General features: G+C 34.7%; 1 protein-coding gene across 3 annotated transcripts in view; it reads right to left on the bottom strand.

Moving 5' to 3' along the window:
- ATG2B (autophagy related 2B) overlaps positions 1 to 24388 on the bottom strand; it is a 46993-nt gene that overhangs the window by 14198 nt on the left and 8407 nt on the right. Inside the window, exons 6-32 of one of the 3 annotated variants that reach the window (XM_010394738.3) lie at positions 23986 to 24165; positions 22442 to 22538; positions 20877 to 21059; positions 20061 to 20215; positions 19237 to 19348; positions 18822 to 19083; positions 17800 to 17950; positions 17174 to 17266; positions 16815 to 17003; positions 15250 to 15523; positions 14058 to 14163; positions 12821 to 13013; positions 12505 to 12647; positions 11239 to 11396; positions 10815 to 10987; positions 10362 to 10509; positions 9318 to 9517; positions 8436 to 8516; positions 6671 to 6777; positions 6315 to 6407; positions 5439 to 5509; positions 4372 to 4448; positions 3963 to 4133; positions 3342 to 3483; positions 2338 to 2540; positions 1173 to 1399; positions 429 to 537 (exon numbers count right to left, since the gene is read on the bottom strand). In XM_010394738.3, the coding sequence (XP_010393040.1) occupies positions 429 to 537; positions 1173 to 1399; positions 2338 to 2540; positions 3342 to 3483; positions 3963 to 4133; positions 4372 to 4448; positions 5439 to 5509; positions 6315 to 6407; positions 6671 to 6777; positions 8436 to 8516; positions 9318 to 9517; positions 10362 to 10509; positions 10815 to 10987; positions 11239 to 11396; positions 12505 to 12647; positions 12821 to 13013; positions 14058 to 14163; positions 15250 to 15523; positions 16815 to 17003; positions 17174 to 17266; positions 17800 to 17950; positions 18822 to 19083; positions 19237 to 19348; positions 20061 to 20215; positions 20877 to 21059; positions 22442 to 22538; positions 23986 to 24165 (4098 nt within the window). Of the gene's footprint in view, positions 1 to 428; positions 538 to 1172; positions 1400 to 2337; positions 2541 to 3341; positions 3484 to 3962; positions 4134 to 4371; positions 4449 to 5438; positions 5510 to 6314; positions 6408 to 6670; positions 6778 to 8435; positions 8517 to 9317; positions 9518 to 10361; positions 10513 to 10814; positions 10988 to 11238; positions 11397 to 12504; positions 12648 to 12820; positions 13014 to 14057; positions 14164 to 15249; positions 15524 to 16814; positions 17004 to 17173; positions 17267 to 17799; positions 17951 to 18821; positions 19084 to 19236; positions 19349 to 20060; positions 20216 to 20876; positions 21060 to 22441; positions 22539 to 23985; positions 24166 to 24388 lie in introns of all 3 variants that reach the window. The other 2 variants (XM_010394729.4, XM_019281860.3) reach the window with 2 other exon arrangements.

Raw genomic sequence — 24388 nt, 5'->3', positions numbered from 1 at the left:
AACAAAGGAACAATACTCTGATACAACTAGATGTTATTTCATATCCAGTTACCAAACTGATACACTGAGTATTCTCAACAGATCTACATCTTGCTTATTTGGTGAGAATACGTAATTCCATAACAGGTGTATCTATTCAGAATGGAACCGAAGAGAGAAAAACAAAACAGCAGTTGTAAAACTTGTTTATAATGAACAAAAACTTTTAAGAATATTGCAATGGATATCCTTCATCTTTAGAAACAAGCTTATTCAGCAAGTAAGTATTATGCTAATGCTAACAGTTTTGTTAACAAATTCTACCTTCATCACCATCAAAGTGATTGCTTAGATGTAGATATTGTTGAAAGATATAATACTGAATTCTAAGGAGTATAACACATAAAGACATCCACACACAGAGAGTCATGGCTGTTTCTGTCATTCACCTTGCTTAACTGTATTTCCATTAGGAAGTCTGGGTTTCTTCCTCTTCCTCCACATGCTGTATTCCGTCCATGCCTTGTTGGTGTATGAGAAGGAGAACTATGGGGACTTCTGGGGAAATAAAAAGGAAAAATAGGCTTTTGCAGATCAAAGTTATCCCACTGTTAATATAAAATGAAATGCACTGGATGTAACTTATTACTATTTTAATGATATTCAAAAAAACATGGAAACTGTGTTACTGTTAACCAAATTTCTTTTTGTTCAAGTAATATATACCTAAGCAGAATGCTAGGTGTATGTATCCCACCAAATTAACATTCATAAAACATTTCCTTAATTTTGGCTGTGATAATTTTACTCTTTAGTTTACATGACATCCTGTAAATCTGACTCTTATGCTCCTTAAGCCCTGACCTCTTTAGGAAAATTTGACTTCTAATACTACCCTAAAACAAAATGCATCCTTCCATTCCCCCCAGAAAAATCAGCAAAATCAAACCCAGTTTGTCCAGGTTAAGACACGGGAGAAATACACCCTGATTTGTGAAGTTAAACTGAATAAGATTCTAGATGATCTTTAAAATCCCTTCCAACCCAAACCATTCTATGATTGATTCCTTGTGAGAAGGGAGCCAAGAAGCAAGCAAGGGAGACTTGAGACTGAACAATAAGATTACTCCAAATCAAAAGAAAATTAAGTATTTCTAAATCTTCTAATCCACATAATTAGATCAAACACTTACATGAAACTTTTAGCTGGAGAAGTTGGTGGTGCAGTTCCAAAATCCCTTCCACCATAAAGATGCCAAATAAGAGATATTTCCTTTACAACATAGCGTACAAGAGGAACAGGAAAATGAAGGGGAGCTTTGCTTGTATCCGTTTTTTTTATAGGTTGGCTGAAATGATTTTCCTTTATAACAATTGCATCATCAACCATTATTTTTATAACTGGCTCTTCCTCTTTTTCCTAATTTAAAAAAAAAAGCATATAGCACTGAGAAGGTGATAGCATTGAGAAGGTGGAATCTTTCTTTATTGAGATGTCTAAATCTTTCCTATGAAAAGGAAAACTTTACTGTCTTCTAAAGCTTATACAACACATGATTGGTTTAGAAGTGTTTTTTATAAAGACAAAAGCATATGAAAGAAAAGTAGAAGCTCCAAAGTAGTTAAAAACAACAATAAAAAAACCCAAACCAAAACAAAAAACTTCCCCACCCAAACTATAAACAAAACAAAGTTCTAGTTGAAAGCAAACAGAAAACCACAGAAGAGCCCAGGCTACCCTATTAGCACTTTTGGAAACAAACAAGCTCAACTATAACTGGCAAAGTACAGCCTCTAATCAGAGACCCAGGAACTGCTTCTGTCTATTAAGAAGAATACCACCAGAAAACATGAACCCAGTGCAGAGGACAGACAGTGGTGTAAAGTGACACACAAGCTTTTCTCTGAGGTTTGGCAAGGACCTTGGGTCCTTAGAAACATTGAGAGCTTGGATTAAGAGAGAAATGAACAAAAGACAAGAAGATGTGCAAAGCTGCTGTTTTGATAAATGCTGGTTTTTGCTTAACACACTTTTTTCCTAACTATGCCATTATTGTAAGTCAAAAATGACAATGATTAAACATGACTAAAACGTAGGAAAACTGCCAATACAGCTTAATGTAACATTCAGATCAGAGAACAATTACATAGTGCTGAGATACAGAAAAATCTTATCTATTTGAAAGTACTTGCACTCATTCCTAACAATAACAACGCGTAAATTCCTTTCAATCAGAAAAACTTCACTAAGCAACCACGGAAATCTATAAAATCTAATTTGTCCAAGTTTTACATAGGCTTTTCTCTAATTCAGTTTATATATGGATTTTTTTTTTAGTAATTTTCAAAGGAACTTACAGCAACAGCAACTTTAGGTGCGAAAAGAATGCAGAAATCATCACTTTCTGCTGGAACATCTCCCATGGCCTCACTTAACAGGTGATGAGTAAATGAAGCATAAGTGGGACTTGGCTCTTGTGAGACATTTCCACTTTCATCTGGAAACAGGAAGAGATCTGAGCAAGATGGTTCCTGAGTTTGAGATTTGTCATCCAAAACCCCTGGGAGTTGAAGGAGGGTTGAGAAAAAACATGTTTCAGTGGAAAAACCCTTACAAAATATGAAAATTAAGTAAGAGTTAATTAATGTTTGTTACTTCAATTATATCAAGGAAATTTGCTTATTATATCTTGAATCAATTCCTACTATGAATAAAATACAATTCTCAAGTTTCTCATTCTAGTAGTAAGACCACAGCATCAAAAACTTTCAGTACTACAGTGACTGCTCACCTTCCACCACAGAAAACACCACCAGACATTATGGAAATAGTAATGGAATAGAAATCTATTTGCAGTACAAGATCTTATTAAATTTAAACCTGAATTACACTCCAGCCATGATACAGAAGCCATAATCCTATGATAAAATCAACTCTCTTCTTCTATCTGCTAATTCAAAAAATTGTTCATAGCTTGAAGTTCTTCCTGTGACTCGGAACTGCACCATCTTCCTGGACTACCTTCATACACAGAAGAGAGGTCTTTGATTCCGTCACACTAACTTATACTCCTACAGAATTTGGGGTCTTGACAGAGTCCCAGAGTCAGATTTCTTCCTTGCCGCTTTCAGTACCTCAGTAAAGTGTATTTGACTAGAATCTCAAAGTACTTCTGCACTATTATTATTATTAGAAGCAAGAATCCCTTCCAAAGTTTTGTGCTAGTTTGAAGACTTCAGACATCCTAAGTACATGCTCCCATTCTTATTGCAGCATCTCAACATACACAAAACTTTCAATCCCACTTTCTTTCCAGAGAAGCTGTACTTTAAATGTAGGTAGGCCTTCAGAGGATTCCTACCATTAGACTCTTGCTTCATGGCAGAAGCAGTCTGTTGAGTCTCAATTTCTTCCATTGCATCACTCATCAAATCCCGTAAAATCTGCTGCTCTGATTCAGCGAGGCCTGGTCCGTGGGAAGATGGTTGGCTAAAGGTCTCTACCTGTAGGAGAGGAACTATACATAGTTACATCTCAAAGACAACAAATGCCAAAAAAGATTTTGATAGAACAGCTTGATTCACAGCCCTTCAACTGTGAGAAAAAACACTAACTTGTTAAATAGTCAAGTGATCTGAAACACCAAGCTGGATGATTCATAAAGTAGGTTAGAACATTATGGTTCAGGGTACTTAGATCATCACAGTACATGGACACCTTGTATTTGTCCTGGAATTTTCTTCTTTAGATAAGAATAAAGTACAAGAGGTAAACAGCACAAAATATTTTACAATATTTAGTGACCAAAGTAGAAAAAACTCCAAAACTTTATTTTAACTCTGAAATATATTTTAAATTAGATACAATCTGTTCATTTCTTTGCAGGAAACCTCACATTATTTGTAAATAGAATGAGGATTAAAATTAAAATATATCACCAAGAAGCAGAAAGTTAAGTTGCTATCATTTTGCCATTCTATACCTTCATTTTTGGCTTGCTAACTCCACGTTTAACTTCTGTCTTAGTGGGTGGATGTAAATCACCATAACTTGCAATATATTGTATGAGATTCATTAGTGCAGCACATGAATCAGAGCAGGTACGAATATGGATTACATCACTGGAACAGTGCAGCTCAAAACGTGGCTTAGTCTAGACAGCAACAATGAAAAGACAAGAATACACTTCAAATTACCCTAAAGTTCCATAAAAATAGCACATACAGAGATGTTTTTAAATTATTTTACTTAACTAGTCAGAAAAGGAGTTTAAAAAAAAATACAAGTAAACTGAAAAACCTTCCTTGATTTTAAGTATAATAAAGTAATTTTCAAATCACAATCACTCATGAAGATTTTACATTTTATTTTGTTTGTGATTAAATACTTACTCTTTCTCCATCAGAATCAGATTTCACTGCTGTAATGGTTAGTTCCAGCAGTCCCATATCCATAACACGAACATAATCTGAAATATGATGATTTAAAAAATACTAAGACAATAACAAACACCATATACCTATCACTATAAAACCATTAAAAGCAGCATGAGCTGTAAAGGAATCTTTTTTATCAAAACCTTTTGTATGTCTGCATTTCCTTCTTTTATGAGAATTACTTTCAGATTTCAAGTTTCAGCTACTCAAATCAAGAACTTGAATCTTTTCAATCCAAAATATCACTCCCACTACCACCATCTGTGTGCAGTGTAATCTTTTAAGATATTTATCCTCATTCCATCTGTGGGAGTTAAGAGAAACCAAGGCACACAGAAGCTGAATGACTAAACATTCAACCAATTTTTTAGTTGAAGTGAGAGAGAACACATGTTCATATTGTACTAATCTTTCAGTGCCATGAATAACTTATTTGCCCTCTTTTGTTGTTTAAATAGAACAGGCATACCTTTACTGTGCCCCCTACTAGAGATCTTTTACCTAAGCTAAATACATATGTTTGTGGGTGCAAGGTTTTATTATTTCTCCAATTCATTTGTTAAATATTGATTCAAGTTCCTCAGTCCTTAAAGGCTCTTACTATTTGAATGAGAGCAACCCAGTTGGTATGATTCTTTTGAGAACCTAGAACTTTGTGCCATATAGCACCTTTCAAGTTCAACTATTTAGAACATATATCTCATGAGATCTCGTACCTACGAAAATTTCTTTCTGCAAAACTCCGGATTTTTAAAAATATGCTTTTTCAAATACCTGTTATTAAACTGTAACAAGATACTAGAGGAATTGCAAGATGCTTTTCTCTGACATACTTCTGGATCCACAAATCCAAATCCAAGCACCCAGATTTTTATCAACATTTCACTATTCTCTCATAGTCAACTTGCTGCTCCTTATCTCCTCAAACCTCTTCTTCAATAACCTTTATATATGCAGAATACACCTGTAATTTTGTTTCTTTAGGCTCTGCAATTGATTAGTCATATCTAAAGCATCCTTACCTCTATGGAGGTTCACCATAACAGTGTTGCACTTGTCAGACAAATGCAAAGCAGCTTCATCTAAAATTATCCTAAGAGACAAAAACAAGATGAAATAAAAATGCTAGAGAAATGCTGTGTAATTAGTAAGTCAAAAGAAATTAGTATATAAAAAATATTTAAAAACACAAATATGCCTAACATATCTTAAATCCAAACTCTTCACTTTAACCTTTCATAATTTTCAAATCCACTGGCAATTAACCACTGTAAGATATTTTCCCCATTGTTAATTATATATTTCTTACATTTCAATTTCTATATTTGATCCTTCCTAGAATAAGAAATAATGGCTTAACCCTTAACACTTATTTCTATTTTTGTCTTTTTCTCTTCTTTGAAACATTTATTTCAAGGGTCACTTAAAAGGTTTTATTAATAAAAACAATCAACTTGGTAGATATTTCACTACAGAACAGGTGTAACAGAATGAGTATTCAATGGAAGTTGCAAGGAAAATTATTAGAAGTTACAGATACCTTCATTAGTCACTAAATATTCAATTAATTAATATACTGTCTCCAAGTAACAAATTATAAGAAATCTTAAGGTTTTACTAATTCATAAAATAGACATAACTTCATTTCAGAACATTCCACTCTTATCAAAAATGCAGAATTGCTTGTTGTTAAAGGAAGCAATCCAACAAAAAAGTATAAATAAACAAAATTATTTAACCTAATAAAACAGAAGGACTACACATGAGCAAAGTCTCTTTCAAAAGATAGAAACCAGTGTGATCATTTACACAACATCAGTGCTTCTGAGGTGAAAAAAGCAGACAGGCACTACAAGTTTTACAGGAGCTTACATGATTCACAATCATTTAAATCATACCTGAGAGTAGAAGAGGATTTATCTACTGCAACACTGCTGGAAATGCTGAAAGTTTCAACAGTAAGTAGAGATCTGACTGGCAAAAACAAGGGCCTAATAACAAATAGGAAAAACAAATCAGTACTCTGTACCTATCTGAAAGTTCACTCAAAGCCTTATAGATTACCTAACTCCATCTTCCCAGACCTAGGCAAGTCATATCCTACTATAAATAGCTTCCAGTTCGAGGGATTTCTGTTAAGGACTTTTTCCAAGAGAGCCTAAATAAGTATTATTCACAGTATGTAAACTCAAACATTCCTGAAGAATAAGTATATAGCTGCAGTGCCAAGCAACACACTTGCAATTTTACTTACCTATAATCAAGAGCACAACTCCACAGATGTACATGAAAAGTTGTAATTGTAGCTGGAGGATTATATCCCAGAACAGGCTCATCAGAAATATTCAAAAAATATAAAATCTAAAAATCACAAACATATTAATACTTCAATATCTGTTAAATTAACAAACAACTACACATCACAAAAGAGAAAATCTGTAACAGGTATGACAATAAAATGCTAGATTAGTAGAAGGAAAAGGTGTGAACAGTCTCAGATATTTAAAGATGCTTACTCAATATCTTTATAGAGAGAAGCATGGAATGTAAACAAGACAAAAAAACCCCATAAAAACTGCAGCTTCAAAGGTATGAAAAAGACCAGTCCACAGACACTCAAGTGGCTCCTTATACAAAGCCTCACAATGCATTTTTAAAACACTGCCCAAATACAGTCTTATTCATCCCTCTTTGTACCTGTTATTACAGTGTTTGCATTTTCTTTGCTCTCTCTCTGAAAAGTTAACTTTTCTTGTAACGCTCAAGTTATCTTCAAGTTATTGTTCAAGTTATCTTCAAGTCTTTCTTGGGGGGTGGGCATGGGAAATATGCTCAGAACCATGTGCACATTCATTGTATAAACAGCTTTTTGATGTACTACCACATAAAACTAACTCCTATCCTCCTCTATAAGATCTGTCATAGCTCCCTCTCAAATATGTTACACTATAAAATTCTTCTTAAAATATTCCAAACTTAGGGCATACCATCACTGCTAGTCTTTAATTTTTTTCTTCTCTCTACCTCTTTGGACAATTTTTTATTTGATCCCTTCCCCTCCAAAAAAGATTGCCTGTGATGCACTTGGTAAAGCTACTTCAGAAAAACTTCATAGAGCAAAGAAGCAACATGGTGTAAAGCAGGCTACACAAACCCACAGGAATATAATGCTGAGGAGAAAATAACTCCCCAGCAGAGTCCAAAGCCCCCAGTTCAGCTCCACACAGTTATACAGTAACAATGCATGTGAAAATAAGCACATCATACAGACTGGAGGATAAACAGGAGAAGCTTGAGTGCCAAGGGTTACTATCTGTAATCCAGTATGGGGCAGGTACATGCAACTACACTGCTCCTGCGCTAATGGCATGTCTTGCCTCATGGCTTCACACACAGATCAAGGGGCTCCAGCCCTGCCTGCTATACTGTACCTCTGCATCCACACCTATGAGTACAACCCTTCTCATTCACAAGTGTTTCTGTAAACTGCTGCTCACTACCTCCCCGAAGTCCTCCAGTACTGCTATTTCAGCAATACCAAACAGGAAATGTACAAGTGAGAAATGAGACTTGAGGGATAAAGTGAGCAGAAGGGAAAAATACAGAAATGCTTTCAGTACTGCAAATAACACATTTGCTTGTTTTGAGGGTATTTTTAACTTAAGGATTATTTATGTATTTGAATAGTATTGCACTACTGACATTTTTCATCTGAATTTTAAACAAAACCCAACAGAACAGAGTAAACCTACCCCGAGCCTCCCTGACATGTTATGGGCAGAAAGTTAGGATGATGAGAGGAACAGTACTAAATTAATAGACATGAAATAATTTAAAAGTAAGATTGTCATCTGTCAATGGTCTCAAAGAGAAACAAGAAAGAAAGAATAACACTTTCAATAGCAGAGTATGATAATAAGGAACAGCCTAACATCAAGATTTTCGATCAAGATTTAGTTTGACAGTTAAAGCAATGAGACAAATTGAAGATGTCACCAAGAACACTGTAGCAACCTGACCTGTTCATGCCAGCTTAAACCTGAAGGCAGCACTCGGTGCTGAAGGGTGGCTCCTCGTAGTCCAACAGCAACCAGAAATTCCTGCACAACAATGTTGGATGACTTGGCTTACATGAAACACATGTAACTATGTCACATCTAGATTATGAAACAGTGTCATCCTTCTGCTCCCAAAAATCTCCTGGTGTCTAGAAAAACCCTGCTTCCCAATACAGAAACCCTGGATAATACAGTATCATCCTGTTTGCAACAGGATAGTTTAGAAATGGCAGCTTTGTGGTGGCAGTAGGAAGGAAGGCTGCCTCTACATTCACTCTGGGATTCAGCATAAATTACCAGGAGTAGCAACCCAATGTAGTTCACATGTGAGACAGTTGAACCCCCGTAACATTTTGCTGGTCTACAGAACCCTTCTTTAGACAACTCAACCAACCTGTTTGACACCACTATGCCAGCTAAGAGGTCATCCTTCAGCCACACTAATGAATACTACTGTCATTTACCAGTGCCATTCCAAATAGGTAAGCAAGGGCTGCCTATTAGATGACACCGCTAGTTAACTGCAGTGTAACTCTATATTTGGTCTTGCCCATTTTGACACCAGAGAAAATCAACAAAAATAAAAAAGGTCAACTGTCCAAAAAATGCATTTAGTAAAGAAACAGTGTGATTGGCAAAGTGAAGCATTGGAAGAATTAGTAAATTAAGCTGCTGCTTAATTTTTGTAATCCACCCAAAAGTTTCTAACAGAAAATTATAGTTTGAAAATGAATGTCTCAGAACTATATGGTTTCTTCATCTATAACCTTTCTAACTCCATGTCTAGATGCTTTCATACAAACTGAGATAACTATAATTTATAAAAGTACAAATAACACAAACCTTTGTATTGCTCTCTATTTTATCTGATTGGATTTTGACTGCAACAGTCAGCATACTTGGACTATCCACTCCTACACCATCTGAAGTAGTCCTACTAAGACCATCTTCTTCAGAAAAACAAATAGTAGGCTCTAACCAATGGGGACGTATTGTGCTGGGCAGTCGTACTTCAGAGGAAGGGACGACTCCATCTACTAAACCTGCAGAGAGATTTTGGAATGAATTACCAAAGCTGTTACTGATGAAGTGTTACAGAAAATGGTTTTTGTGCTTAATGCCTAAAAAGTTATTTTAATTACCAAAGTTAGTCACGCACGCTGACAACCAAAAACTGTGAAGGGAAGGTTATGGGTGATCCAATATTTAAAACCAGGGTTCTAGCTATAATCTTCAATGTCACTATTAGAGATTGCCTTTTTTTATGTGCCCAAAAAAATGGCAAAGTTGAAATAACAGACAGAAATCTCCTACAGATTACATGGAGAGATAGGAACATGTATCTCCTCTTTGTTTTATGAGATAGTGCCAGGCTAACTTCTAAACACACAATAACTAAGCCTTGCACTGAAACATGACTACCACTGATCCAGAGGTATCTGAGGGGGAAACCTTAAAAGGTTTAACTACATGGGGGTTTCCAGACATACACAAACTACACAGTCACCTGTGGACTACAACTAACTACTCAGGAAAACACAGCAGTCACTGATAACCCATAGCTTTTTTAATTAAACAACCAGTAACATGTAGGAAGTGTGTATTGTCATGGTAAAGAATAGACTGTACAGCTAATTTGCCAGAGGATCACAATATCTCTAAAGACCAGCAGTTGTCAAGCAAAGTTAGAGCTAAACTGTAACTAAATATAGTTATCATGAAGTTGCATTACTGTAGCATTTAGAAACATTAGCCATAAATTATATCTATTGTGCCAAATGATACACTATGAGAGAAAAGAGAAAAAAATACAGCCTTTTTCCTAAAAGGCTTCAAGCTTATTTCATTTCAAATTTAGTCCCAAAGACACCTAAATCTCACCCCTACCTTGATGATATAAGTTGAGGCTGCTAGAATGGAGACAGACATAGTGTCTGTCCTCAAAGCCTTCATATTTAGTCACACTGAAGAGGGAGCCACTGTTGAACTCAACCCAAAATTCGCCGTACTTTCCTTCGAGTGTATTTCCATCATCCTGCTGAAGGAAGAATAGAAATGATGAAATTATTGTTTGCTCACAGTTTGCAGCACTTAGACAGTCTAAACTAACACAACACTTGCTACCAATACATGTTTTCCTGCTTGCATTTCATTATTCTCATGTGAAGCAAAGCAAACAGAATTTGCAAAATACTGTGTTGCATTACTGCCTAGTTATAGTAGTATAAAGATTACAGAATTACTGTTAACAACACTAGCTCCTTCCAGATAAGTACATACAGCATGAAAGGGATCCATGGTCAAAACAAGAAAAAACTTGTTCCAGCCCCAGTGCCTCACCTTCACATCTGTGAATACTGACACTAATCCATGTGTCACATTTAGCAGAACAGACAGAAAGCTTTGTGAGTTCTTATTCTGTGAGTCAAGCTTTTTCCTTCTGCGTGAACGATAGTTTGGATCAACAGTGGAATAATATTGCAGTGTTTCTTCCTCAGATCCACTTTCATCATCTAATAGATAAAACGGAGAACAACTCATTCTCTAGCTAGTACACATATCATGCCAATAACTCACTGTTTCTCCATTGGTAATGCAATTCAATTTCACACTTATTTTACTCAATTAAACAGCAATCTACCTTTTTTTTGTCTTGGTTTAAGTTCTCATAAGTTTACAAAATCTTTCCTCTAACAGCTTAATCACTTCAGCCAATTATGCTTCTAAAACACTATAGTTCTAGATGATTTATTAAGTGTATTACCATAATGAACTGCAGATTTAAATTGACTAAAGCTGTCTTTACTGAAAGTGTTGATGAGCTGGCTGGCCACAGAGAGTCCAACACCATAAGAAAGGTTTTCAAATGTTTCTACAGGAGATGGAGCTGTGGGTTCCCACAATAATAAATCATTGCTGATCCTAGGAAGAAATACATTATCATTACACAAAATACGTGTCTGTATTCCCACTCTGTATTAAGTCAGTCAAGCATAATTCCTTTGCAGACTTTATGTAACAGATTCCAGATTCCATAAACAAGATAGAGAAAATAAAGTTCAAGAGCACAAGAAACAATAATATATACATGAGCAAAAGCAAAAAATAATGGAAGTAACTTTTATTCTGTAATTATGGTAGGCACATATCCAAGTCTAACACACGATAGTGACACAAAATCCTCTATAACTAGGTATCTATTAGCTCAGTAGGTTGGAGGGGAAGTTGAGAAACCCCTATTTTGATCACATCAATTCTCAACTAAGTTGCAGGAAATATTCATTCTTTTGGTTTCAATGAGTGTGTCTGTCAGGGTAAAGACAGATGTGACATTCAGTACAGAAGTATTACAACAAAATATTCAGTGGAAGGTTCTGCCTTGCCACTTTGGAAGTGAAAATACTCTGGAAGTAAAGTAATACCTATCACAGACTAAAATAGATCAGCATCTCTCTTGCATATTGCATAGCATAGTACCAATCTAGTAGTATTTTGTTGGTTTTTGGACAGCAAACTAACAGAAATAAACAGTGAACACCCATCTGTAAGCTGGGTTCGCTTTCTCTACATTTTTATAAACTTTTGCAAGGCTTACAAAATTGGGTTAGGGTTTTTTCTCTGACTGCCTTGCAAATTCTAGATTTTTAGATAGAAAGAATAAAATTGAGCACAACTGTTTTTGAAGTATAATAATCTGTTTAAAGAAGAGATCAGAAAGATTAGAGCACATGAAACATTGCACAGGGATCTGAACAAAGTATTCACCGAGAGCTAAAGACTACTTAGCTTCACCCTTTCTTCACAAAATCTGCCAAACACTTTTTAGCAGACAGCTGCCATGGCACGAATCAGATGCATGACACAACGGTGTCATATGAGCTTGGAAAAATATTTATATAGCACTTTATGGTTTTATATAAACTATACAAATGAGTTCCTGCTATACCTGCTTAGACAATTGTTTTTGTCAACAGTGAACACAGAACTGAATGTACAGGTCATGATAACCAAGCAAAACAATTATACTTGCCTGTTGTAAAGTTTTTCGTAAAAGCTTTTGTTTGGTAATGTTAAGTGAATGTTTGGTAACATGAGTTCCAGTACATAATGAGAATTGCTAATTGTTTTATCCTGAAACTCAGTCATTTCAACTACATCTCCTGGCATCACCATCTGAAAGAAAAAAGAAAAAAATTCTTAAGTGTAAAAAAAAAAAAAAAGAAAAAACCTCAAACCAAAACAAAACCAAAAGTGGAAACCAGAAGTTGCATATAAAGTAGCGAGAATGTACTCTCACTATATTTTGTCTATCATAAGCACAAAGAAGTAACAAAACTTTATAGTACCTCTTCATTTTCAAACATGACCCTACGAGAAGAAAAAGGAGAAGGCTCTGGTCTTCTAATATCACAGACATCCTTCAAAGAATGAGACCCTCCTTCTTCTTCCTCTTGAAAGTTATTATCACCTTCTTCCTCCTCAGCTGCTATCCTTTCCAGAATAGAGTGCACAGCCAGAGGGTTTATTTTCAATACAATCCTGACATTGGAGAAGTTATGCAGAACAAGCCATTAGAGATGCTTATAATGTTTATATTTATGCTTTGTCACATGTCCCCTAGTTCTACTGGCTTGCCATTAAATACACCCAGACTAAATAGCTCAAAAGTCCAGGGACTTTTTTATTAGATAATAACATATTTTATTACCCAAAGCAATACTACTAAGAAAAAAAACTAACTTATACACACAAATGCACATGGAAAAGGTACCATCAGGTGAAAGAAAATGTTAAGCATCTGCTTTTTTCAACTCCATCACGTGACCATATAGGTAAGCTAAGAAAAACCCAGCACTCTCCCAAAATAATGCTTGTTTCACTAGACCATTAACAGCCATTAAGAAATGCTGTACTGCATGGTGTAGCTTATTACATGTAAATACTGTTAGAGAAAAATTTATTTGTGCCATTATAAAAGAAAAAATGTCCATATAAACTTGCAGTCAGAAAGCCACTAAATTTTGTGGCAAAAAATGTACACAGCAAATTCTGTAGCAAATCTAAAATTGCCTCTTTAAACATATTATTACACAATTCAGCTGCCTGATCCTTCACTTCAGTAAGTCTACAGTACTGTATTGCCTTGCATATGATATAAGCTGCAATAATTCAGTCATAATACAATTATTCTTACTATTCTTATGGCTTATATTATTTTGAGGCAAAATTCAATTAGGATGGGTTGTTTGGTATTCAGCCATGAACACAGGAGAAAAGGTAAAGTAAAACAAAAAAAAGAGAAAAAGTCTCAAGTCTCTAATCATTTACCAAACTTTCACTGAAATTTACTCAAGTCCATGCAGAAGCCATTATACATTAAAAACCATATTGCATTATTATAAGCATAGAATTTTCAGGGGGGTTTTTTTATAAATTCTTGGGGTCTTTTCAATAGTTACATGCTCTTTCTTTGCAAATTATTTTCAAGCATTTACCACACAGGCATTCTGGATTAAAATTAGAAAAACAGTGCTTCATAAAAATCTAATCAATCCACATTAAAAACTTGAAACTTTATTTTACCGAGGCCAGTCAAAATTGTCTGATGATGATGTTATATCTCCATCTGTGCCACCAGACACTTGAAAAAATTTTACTGGTGTTTCTGCATTATCTTCTTCAAACGAACCTGAATAGAACAGAGATTTTTTAGAAATTAACAGAGGAATGACAACTGCTAACTTCAGGTTAGCCACTCCTCAGGTTGGAGTCTAACAAGACTAACTAGTCAATGCTACTTACTAAGCTACTTAGGCAAATTTTGTCATCTCTTCTCCCAAAAAATTAATGTTAACTTTTAGAAACAAAAATTATTTCACATTATTTTCTAGTTAGAAAATCGGACGCTTCTAATGCATAGATATCTGCATTTACATTTATAGCATCACTATATTTTGCCACAGCCCTGAATAAGTACACAAAATGAGACAGCAGAGAAGATTGCAAATATAAACCAGTCTCATAGATTTATTACTTTGAAAGATACTAGAGGCATGAAATTATTAAAGTTTTTCAACGATAGTTATTTAGGGAATCAATCTCGGCATCATGGCACTATTAGGGTTGGAAAGGACCTCTGGATATGATCCAGCCCAACCCTCTGCCAAGGCAGGATTCACCTAGAGCAGGTTACACATCCAAGGTGGGTTCTGAATGTCTCCAGACAGGGAGACTTCCATGACCTCCCTGGGCACCTGTTCCAGTCTCAGCCACCCTCAATGTATAGAAGTTCATCCTCATGTTATTGTGAAACTTCTTGTGTTTCAGTTTATGGCCACTGCTCCTCATGCTGTCACTGGGCACCACTGAAAAGAGCCTATCACCATCCTTTTGGTACATGTCTCTGAGATATATATACATTTATGAGATCCCCTCTCAGTCTTCTCATTTCCAGACTGAACAGGCCCAGCTCCCGCAGCCTCTCAACATATGAGAGATGCTCCAGACTGCTCATTATCTTTGTGGACTCTGCTGGACCCACTCCAGTAGCTCCTTGTCTTTCTTGTACTGAGGAGCCCAGAACTGGACACAGCACTGTAGATGTGGCTTCACTAGCCCCAAGTAGAGGGGAAGGATCACCTCCCTTGATATCTACTCCAAAATTCAGGTGGAAAGATACTCCCTGAGTTACTTCATATGAGACGAGCTTTCTCTCAACTACATAGTACATAGGAAAATAAAAAAGGACTTTTGAATATAATATTAACATTCTTACCCGTTAGCTCTTTAAAGGTAAGCTCTAATTTAACTTGTTCTGGAGTTGACCCTCCTATAAATTCAGTTTTAAATTCCAGATCTGTATATTCAAGATGAAGAATCTCCTTCTGAAGTGATTTCTTAAACCATGGTCCTCTTTCCTGATCTGACCGTAGATCAGGTATTGGGAAACGAACAGAGAGATTTAATGCTGGGGCAGTGACTTGAACTGAAATTCTACAGTTTGCAGGAGCATGTGAATCATCCAGAAAAACTTCAGTAAATGCTTTATGCTGAAAAAACACAAACAACAAAAGACAAAACACAAACCAGAGTGAATAAAAAAAATCTAAATTAGAGAAAATAGCATTGAAAGTGACTACGGATAAAGCTTTTGATGATGTAATATCTAAACATGAAAAAGATTATTTATATAATGCAGGAAAAACACATTAAGACCAACTGCTGTTGCTCTCAGGATATTTTTCTATTATTGGTGTTGTAGAGATTCTACTTAGAAGTCAAGTATTTCCAGAGATTAGCAATCTTGCAAAAAATCTGTTACTTTTACAATTTTTTTTCCTCTTAAATTGGAGAGTGAGAGTACTGAACAATACTCAGCTGCAATTAGGAAATACCGTGTCTCAGACACTTTTTTAAAAATTGCTGCTCTTGAAAAAGTAGGAATTACTATCGTGTATTTGTCCCTTTCAGGAAGCCATAGTGTCCAGCTCCTATCACTTTCATGTCCTTCAAATCCTCCCCTTTTTGTTGATCATTGAAAAGAATCAAATTCACAAGACAATTATAGAAATGATTGATGTCTTACAATTTTTTTAAATAAGGATTCTCCTAAATAATTTTGAAGGCTGATTTTTCTGTAATCAGTCAATGCAGCAATAAAATTACATGAAAGTTTCTGTTGCTGTGCAGAAAATCAATTAATTGCATTAATTATTCCTCAAGTATTTTAAGAAAAGTCATCATGCTTAATGCTATGGTAACAACCCAAACCAAGAAAAATAAGCTTCAACTTCTTCTTTCTGTTGGTCCCAAATCACTAGAATGCAATGCATATGCTCCCCATTCTCCCTGTCACCTACCCCAAAAGCAGGTTATGCACAGCAGAGGCAACTGGGCTCATTTTGACAACTGAAGATTTCAACATAGAAGTGGAATTGTTAGCAACACTTTATATCAGCTGCTGGAGAGCATGATGGGACAGATTAGGGATGAGAAGTCAGTCAAGATTCCTGTTTTTTGCCCAGTTCTCCCCGCTTCAAGAAGCTGAGAACTTATGGAGTTTGTGAAGCATCTACCACTATCTTTAGGTCTGTTATCAAGTACACAATCACTGAATGTAAAATGAGACTGTGTCAGATGGCTACAGTTCTGTGTCAGAAGTTGGAAAAAAACCAAAAAAACCCCAGTCAACCAACCAACCAAAAAAACCTTTCACACTTAAAGAAACACCTCAGCCACCACAAATCAATCCGAAGTAGCAATCTCAGGGTTATTGCTGCCCTGCCTTCCTCCTGTAAAAAACCCCAGCAAGTTTATTAATCAATTTCATTTTGAACTTACCAGACTTATGTGCTTATTGTAAGAAGCATACATGTGAGATGCCATCATCTCCACTGTAGTCAGTTTCTGGGGTTGAAGTAAGGAATTTAATCTGTCTACAATACTAATATCCAGCTCACAAAACACTGGACTTAACTTTATTTGTAATTCTGCTTTCTGTGGAACAGAACTGAGTCTCCCTTGACTACCCTAAAAAGAAAGAGAAAAAGCACTAAAATCTTCAACACAACACAGTGAAACAAATCATAATAAGTTAGAGTTAAGAACTCTCTGTTGTACAGTTAGATTCCTATTCAAATAAACCAAATTAGACAAAGGTTATTATACAGAAACTTGGTCTTTTTAATCTCCCACCTTACCTGAGGTCCTCTATTATCTAAATGCTTATAATGCAGCTGAAGGCATGGCATAGAATGAGAATCATTTCTTTCTTCAGAATGAAATGTCAGCAGCTTCAGAAAAAAAAATTAAAAATACTTAGTAAATAAGAAGGAAAGAGTTGCCACAGGAAAATATACTTATGACATTTTTACCTAGGACAGACAGGTAACCCCACACTGAAGTCAGCAAACAGAGCCCCAGCTCAACCGTTTACTCAATCCACATATTCAGCTCCCTTACTGGATGCTTCTGACCATTAAAACAGCTGGAAGAATAATCACCACCCCAAGAAACCTTTGCATTGCTCAACTCCATTGCTTAGTTCTGGAAAACATTTACTCTAATATCCAAACCCTGTTAAGCAAGGAAGACAAGTAATTAACAAAGTTTGGCTACTTGGTGCTGTTCCTGTCAGGTATGACAGAAGCTGGGTTCACTATTTGAGCTCAGAACTAAAATGTAAATTTTATCTTAAAACTGTAACATACTTAAAAAGCAAAAAACTATTAAGAAACATTTAAATTACAATCATTTTAAAATCTGGCATTCTCAGTTATACAATTAACATTTCTTTTTTATGGACCTCCCTTTATTTTTTACATACCTCTGTATAGTGAGGCTGCATGGAATGAGAGTCAGTAGAAAAAAGGCATTCCAGGAACTCCATATTTCCAATGGATAAGTCAGTACTAAAACTTCGAGAGGCAGTCCTTTGTCTTTGTTCATAAGACACTTTGATGCCAGTACCTATAAACCTGAATTATTAAAATTATGAATTATTAGAAGTAGCATAAACAATAACAATTATGAAAAGTCATGACTTAAGTATGTAAAAAAAGGATCACTACAATCCTTTTAAAATCATTTAAAGCTCTGTAATTTCTCCAAAACTATGAAAATATCTAATTATTACAGATTTAGCAATAAAGACAATGGAGCTCATGTTACACATCAACAATGGTCAGCATAGAGAAATTTGTAAAGCACATTTTAGACATCTAACCTGAGGTGCAATTCACATAAAACTAGCATCCTTAGATTGACAAAGAAAAAGTCAAATGTCTCACAAAGTCTAAATTACATACATAGGGTAAAAAGAGGGATATACACCCTTAAATATTTTACTTCATACACTGTACTGGGATGGTAAAAACTTCTGCAAAGGAAAGACTGTTGCCTGACTTTATTATCTTGTTCACACTTAGCCTTTATCCCTACTGATACAATATTTTGCACTAAGTAAAACCCTAAGCTCCTTCAAGCAGTAATCACTATATTGGGATAAAAATAGTCCAGTAAATCACAGCTATTTCTAAAGAAATAATTTACTTAATGATTCTTGACTCTTTAGACTTCTGTCATAGAAACTGTACCTAATTTAATTCATCTATTAAAAAGCTAGGTGATTTTAATGTTTATTCTCTTTTCTTCTTCTGTTTTAATTTAAAAAAAAGAAAAGTCTTGGACAACGGATGTCAAAATTCAAGACTATTTTGAAATTAATAAAGAAGTCTAATGCAATTCAAATATTAAGTTACACAATTCCTACGGAAATAAACTTACTTTATTCAACTTTACTTAAAATATATTTTTGTTAATTATATTTATTAATAAGCAAAGTTATACCTAAGGTGATCATGAGAACAAGCTTCTGCAAATACTTCTCGGAAGGACAGAAAATCTTCTGTTGAAAACTTAACTGGCTCAATCTTTTCTATTCGGGCAAAGAAATCCCGAGCCATTGGTGTCAATGGGTTAAGGTTCAGTGAACTTTCAGGAGGGGGTAAAGGGTCAATATGAAGTACAGACACTGAGAAAGTTCCAACTGCCAGTCTAAAAAGTAGCTCAGGTCTGGATTCATCCACAGAAACAGATCTGGATGGAATAGCTGAAATACAAAATTAAGTTCACGTAATTTTTCAGCAATAATACATTTATAAAATCATCTTACTTTTGATTTTCATTTCTTTTTACCAAGTTGCTGCATAACAATTCATTTTCGTAATTATCTAGGGAGAACTACCTATCTGTTGTTACTTACATGTCCTTCTTAAGGAAGTCTGGTGAACCATATTGGCTGTTAGTGAAGAACCTCTTGCAGGCTGTAATTCTTGTTTGTTACGATCAAGAAAATCACCCCAAGTCGGTTGCAGCTGAAACAAAAATATATATGACCTTAAATTTGCAAAGAGTTGTTAGACATTAGATCAAACATGAATAATAAGGTAAATGAACAAAAAACTCCAACATGCATAAACCAACAATAAACATTCAACAATCAGTTCATGGAGAATTAATGCTCAACTTATCAATGTAGACATGCTTTACTTTGGGGTACACTTTTTAATTCCATGAGCATCTATACCCACACATTTTTAAAGCTGAAATTGCACTCCCCATGAGCATATAATGTCTAGTTCCACAACTATTCTCCACGGTTTTCATTAAGGAAAACATTAGGTACACAACAGATTTGGGAAAGATGGTCATTAACAACAGCGCAGTTTTTATGTTGTTCGAGGAAAAATTTAATACAACAATTTCATACAACATTGCCTGTGTAATCTCTATTAAAAGAAAACCAGGTGGCAAACATGCAGTAATTAAAAAGAAAATAAATCATAATGCATCCTATATAAGCTTCAAGACATTTGAAAACACATTTCCTAGCTTAGTAGGCAAATAAATGAGAATAATTACAATATCATTTCCATAGCAGAAAAGGAATACTATCAGCTGTAAACATTTCAACTGTTCTAGAATTTTGCAACAGTTCCTGATGTTGTAAAGAATGCAGCAATTATGCAACAGTTCCTGACAGAAGTGTTAATTTCTAAAAGATTCCAAATGCAGTTAATACTATACCACTGTAGTGCTCAGTGGAGATCCTGCTGGCGTAGTTGTGTATGTACTAGTTAAAGACAAGTCTAGATCCATCGTTGGAGGGTCTCCAAGAGGTGGAAGAGAAGAAAGGCTGTGAGACATGTCCATTTCAGCCATTGAGAAGAAAACTTCTTCCTCTAATAAAAATCACAGATAGAAAAGAGTTATTTTCTAATTAAAAAAATAACTTTACTTCTAACAGAAATGAATTCCTAAGTCCAGAAATCTAACTGCTAGACAGAATAACCAGCTAAATACATCATTTACAGAAGTTCCAAGTTTTCTTGACATGAGACTAGTACTGTCTATGAAGAGATTTAAATAAAAATCAAAAGGCAAAAAACTCACTAATATTATATCAGTTAAATATCTCATTTTCATATTCAAGTTGGTATCATTTCTATAAATTCACACATTCTCATTTGATTTTGACAAATCAAAGTATTTCACATTAAAAATAGCTAGCAAAAAAGTATTCACATAAAATCAGACAAACACAAGTATTATTCTAAATGTAATTTCCTCAACCACGCATTTGAAAAGGTGTTACACTGTGGTTTTTTTAGCATGTTGCACATTATCATTAACTGAACAGTTTTAATGAAATACTGAATCAAGTCTACCCTGATACCTAAACTAGTTGCTAATTTTTTACTGAACTTTACAATTAATGGCATATTGTTACATTATGTCAAAGTTATTTTAATACATAAATTGGTAAGATTAAAAGATGAACAATCAATTTAAACAATCTTAACAACAGGTTATTTGCTATTTTGCATCATCTTTTATACTTGCCACGACTAGAAGGCGTTCTGGCACTCTCTGTCTCATAGAAGCTTTGTTCAGATGATGCTCCTGCAGATAAAGACTCTTTTCTTAAATAACGTTTCAACTCCATCTGAATCCGATACTCATCCTCCTGTTGCATTGGCCGGTTCTTCCTATCTTTATTTGACAATTCTATCCTGCTTAGACTCTCTAGATTCAAAAAAAGGACAGAAATCCTACTGTAATTTCCTTAACAGTATCCCTAAAAAAATTCAAAAATTAATCTGAAAATGAATCCTTTTTGTATATATATGCATCCGTATTTATATATACATCTGTTATATATCAGATGTGTATATTTGTGCATTTTGTTGGTTTGAAGGTTTTACTTGTTCAGAACAGATTATTTTCTCCCTAACTTCATTAACTTCACATCTAATGAAAATATTTCAAGGTTATATATGCAGTGTGTTGGCTTATATTATGCATACATTTCTCTTCTCAGTCAGGATTAGGGACTAAGGCCTCTTAAAGGTTCTACTATTAAGGAATTATTAAAATTTCAGGTTTGAAGATGACACACATGGGAAACTGTATGTAATGCTCCTCCAATTGTCCAAAAACAATTAACATGTCCAATAAAACAAGTATATCAGTATTACAAGAATATTAAGCACCTACCCAGGATATGACAAATCTTTCAAAAAGATTAGCTACCCTAGCAAGTGTCGTTACATAAAATAGATGAGGGGAACAAACCAAAATACTCTCATACTTCTACTGCAGTAGTTGAAACACTGCTCTTAAATCTTCACAAATACAGACCAACAAACTCATCTACTGTCTGTTCTATATTTTCTGTGCCTGTCACTAAAACATAGGACAGAGAACCTAAGTTCCTCTTGTGAAACAGAAGCTACAAGAACCAGAATTGGTTTGGTCTCCTAATTTTCTTCACCTAGTGTGGATGCTAAAAAGCAGGAGCAGAGGAATTTTCCAGCTGCTGAAGCATTTGTGAAGTTTTTCCTTTCTCATGCTTTAGCTGAGAAACAGTGAAAGACCGTTCTGTAAACTAACTCTTTATCTTGCACCTGGCAAGGTCTTGTTTTATCTTAGAAAATATTTTGAAATAGGTGTTATAGCTTTCAGCCAATCACTCTGGGAGGTGTAGGGTCAAGCACCCAATAATGTAATTTCTCTTTTGAGATCCATGCTATAAAAAGATGGGTTTTGGCATTAAAGGGTCGGCTTCGACCATATTTCTCTGACCTGGAGTCATGTCGTTTTTTGCCGTCCCTGTGCGCAACAGTGACAACCTACAATTTCCTCATTTCTTGTACTATTATACAGTCATGTGTCAAGCCTTATTTGTTGGGGTTTTTATTGCTAGATGTACAATTTGCCACTGAAGACAATAAATTGATCACAGTCCTAACTCACAGCAGCTACAGAACATTTTATTGATATCAGATAAAAACTCATAGTAATGTACCACCACAATTTTTTTTCAACTGAGGAAACTTGTTTATCTTGCAAAGATTATTTTTTGTTTCTTTTAATACATATTTAACTTCTACAGAATGCTCACTTGCCTGGTCCTGCAATAGCTGCTACCATGTCCAAGAGAAGATGAACCTGCCTTGGCGACAGAAACAGATGTATAGAATCTACTTGTCCATCTATATCCAACTAAAAAGAAAAGGAAAGAACACTGTCAAGAACACTCAAGGAACTTTTCTTTACATGACTTGAATCAATTATTTGGATGAATCAATTATTTGGATAATAGATTTTTATGCTGGAAAGAATACAGTCATTCCATCAGTATCTTCATCTTCTATAAAACAGCCAGAAACTTAATTTTCTGTTTCTTCCAACTGGTAGTTTGGCAGGATAGATGCAGATGTGTCATTGACTATTAGCTTAAAATAAATACACGATCTCATAACAGAAAAAATCAAGAATTCTATTAATCTGCTAATTGTTTTTTTTTTCCTTTAATAATTACCAAAGCAATAAAAAACATAGTTTTACTTACTAATTATGAGATATTCAAGTAAGCACCTTCTGAAATAGACCTTAAAACTATAAAGGTCTTCTGTTTAGTATATTTATACTTTTGAAATTGGCAGCATTTCTCTATTTCACACGAAGAAAAATATTATTTTACTTTTCAAGGACTCAGCTGAATAAACAAGAACAGTTAAAGATTGACTAGAAATTGCTGGATGTAAAAAAAATCTCTTCTCTACTGCAGTAAAAACTTTATGCTTTCCATAAAATATGGTACACTATACAAGACAGGTCAACAGCCAATTTAAAAAGTGGAGAGAAGGGGAATATATTACACAACTTTACCTATATACTCACTTCTTTAGAAAAAATAGGGCTTTATTTTCAACTGCTTTGCTTCCTGTATCTTTATGTAAAAGTCAAATAAAATATTAATTTTACTAGTAGCATTTAAATATGGCATTTTTATTTGATTTACTATAGATTTCAACATAAAAATTTAGAAGTGGAAATGTTTGTGTTTTATAATGCTGCAGTCTAATCAATAATTTACAATTTACTTGTATTGTTGTAGAAAGTTATACCCTTTTAAAACCAAAGTGATTTTAAGCAACCACCAGTTAAACATTCCAAACTTATGTGGGCAAATCAGTCATAGTTCTACAAGAAAAAAAAAAAAAAAAGAATAGTAGCAAGAGATTCATGAAAATAGAGTAACTTTCTCAGAAGTAATACCAATACATAAATTCACAGAACAGAATCAGAGAGTCATTAAGGTTCGAAAAGACTTCTAAGACCATCAAGACCAACCTTCAACTGAAAACCACCATGTCTACTAAACCATATCAAAGTGTCACATCTACTTGTTTTTTGAACACTTAAATTCAGTCTCTCTCTAACATACAGAAATTCTCATTTAACAGATTTCAGTGTGCCCTGACTCACCTGGCTACCATGAAGATGTCTTTTTAGACATTCTTATTTGTTTAGAATGTAAAGAATCTACATAATGACTAAAGTGATTCTGCTCCCTTGAGAATCCTACACCTTTTTCATATGTAATAGAAGAAAAAAATCCTACAGAACTACTCATTTAGTTAAAGACCAGGAAAGCATGACTAACCTTAGCTCCAGGAAGGACTTCATTTTGCTTTAATGTTAGGCTTAACTCCATTCTACCAATCAGCTTACAGATCTGTACAGGGTCAGAAGGAGTAATTTCTGGCAAGCTTCTTGTTAGTTGTGGATGGGGTTCATAAATGATTTTTGGATTCCAGCTAGGTGAAAGCTTTGGTTCAGTTGCCTTAAAAAGTTACAGATAAAGGAATAAGAATGTATCCCATTTCTTAAGAAAAAAAAGCAAAACACAAGCATTTCAAATAAGCCTATCACACAAATAATCATTTTACAAACTAAAAATTTGACAATGACATTAAAAACATGTATTGATAATTGTGAAGAAACAAAGCACATAGAACGAGAAGCATTAGGCTTTTGGAAAAAGAAGAGCAAGTTTCCACAGAACA

This window comes from Corvus cornix, chromosome 5 (assembly GCF_000738735.6).
Source record: "Corvus cornix cornix isolate S_Up_H32 chromosome 5, ASM73873v5, whole genome shotgun sequence".
Lineage (NCBI taxonomy): Eukaryota > Metazoa > Chordata > Aves > Passeriformes > Corvidae > Corvus > Corvus cornix.
The sequence above is the reverse complement of the archived record's forward strand: the minus strand, read 5'-3'. Positions and strand labels throughout refer to the sequence as shown.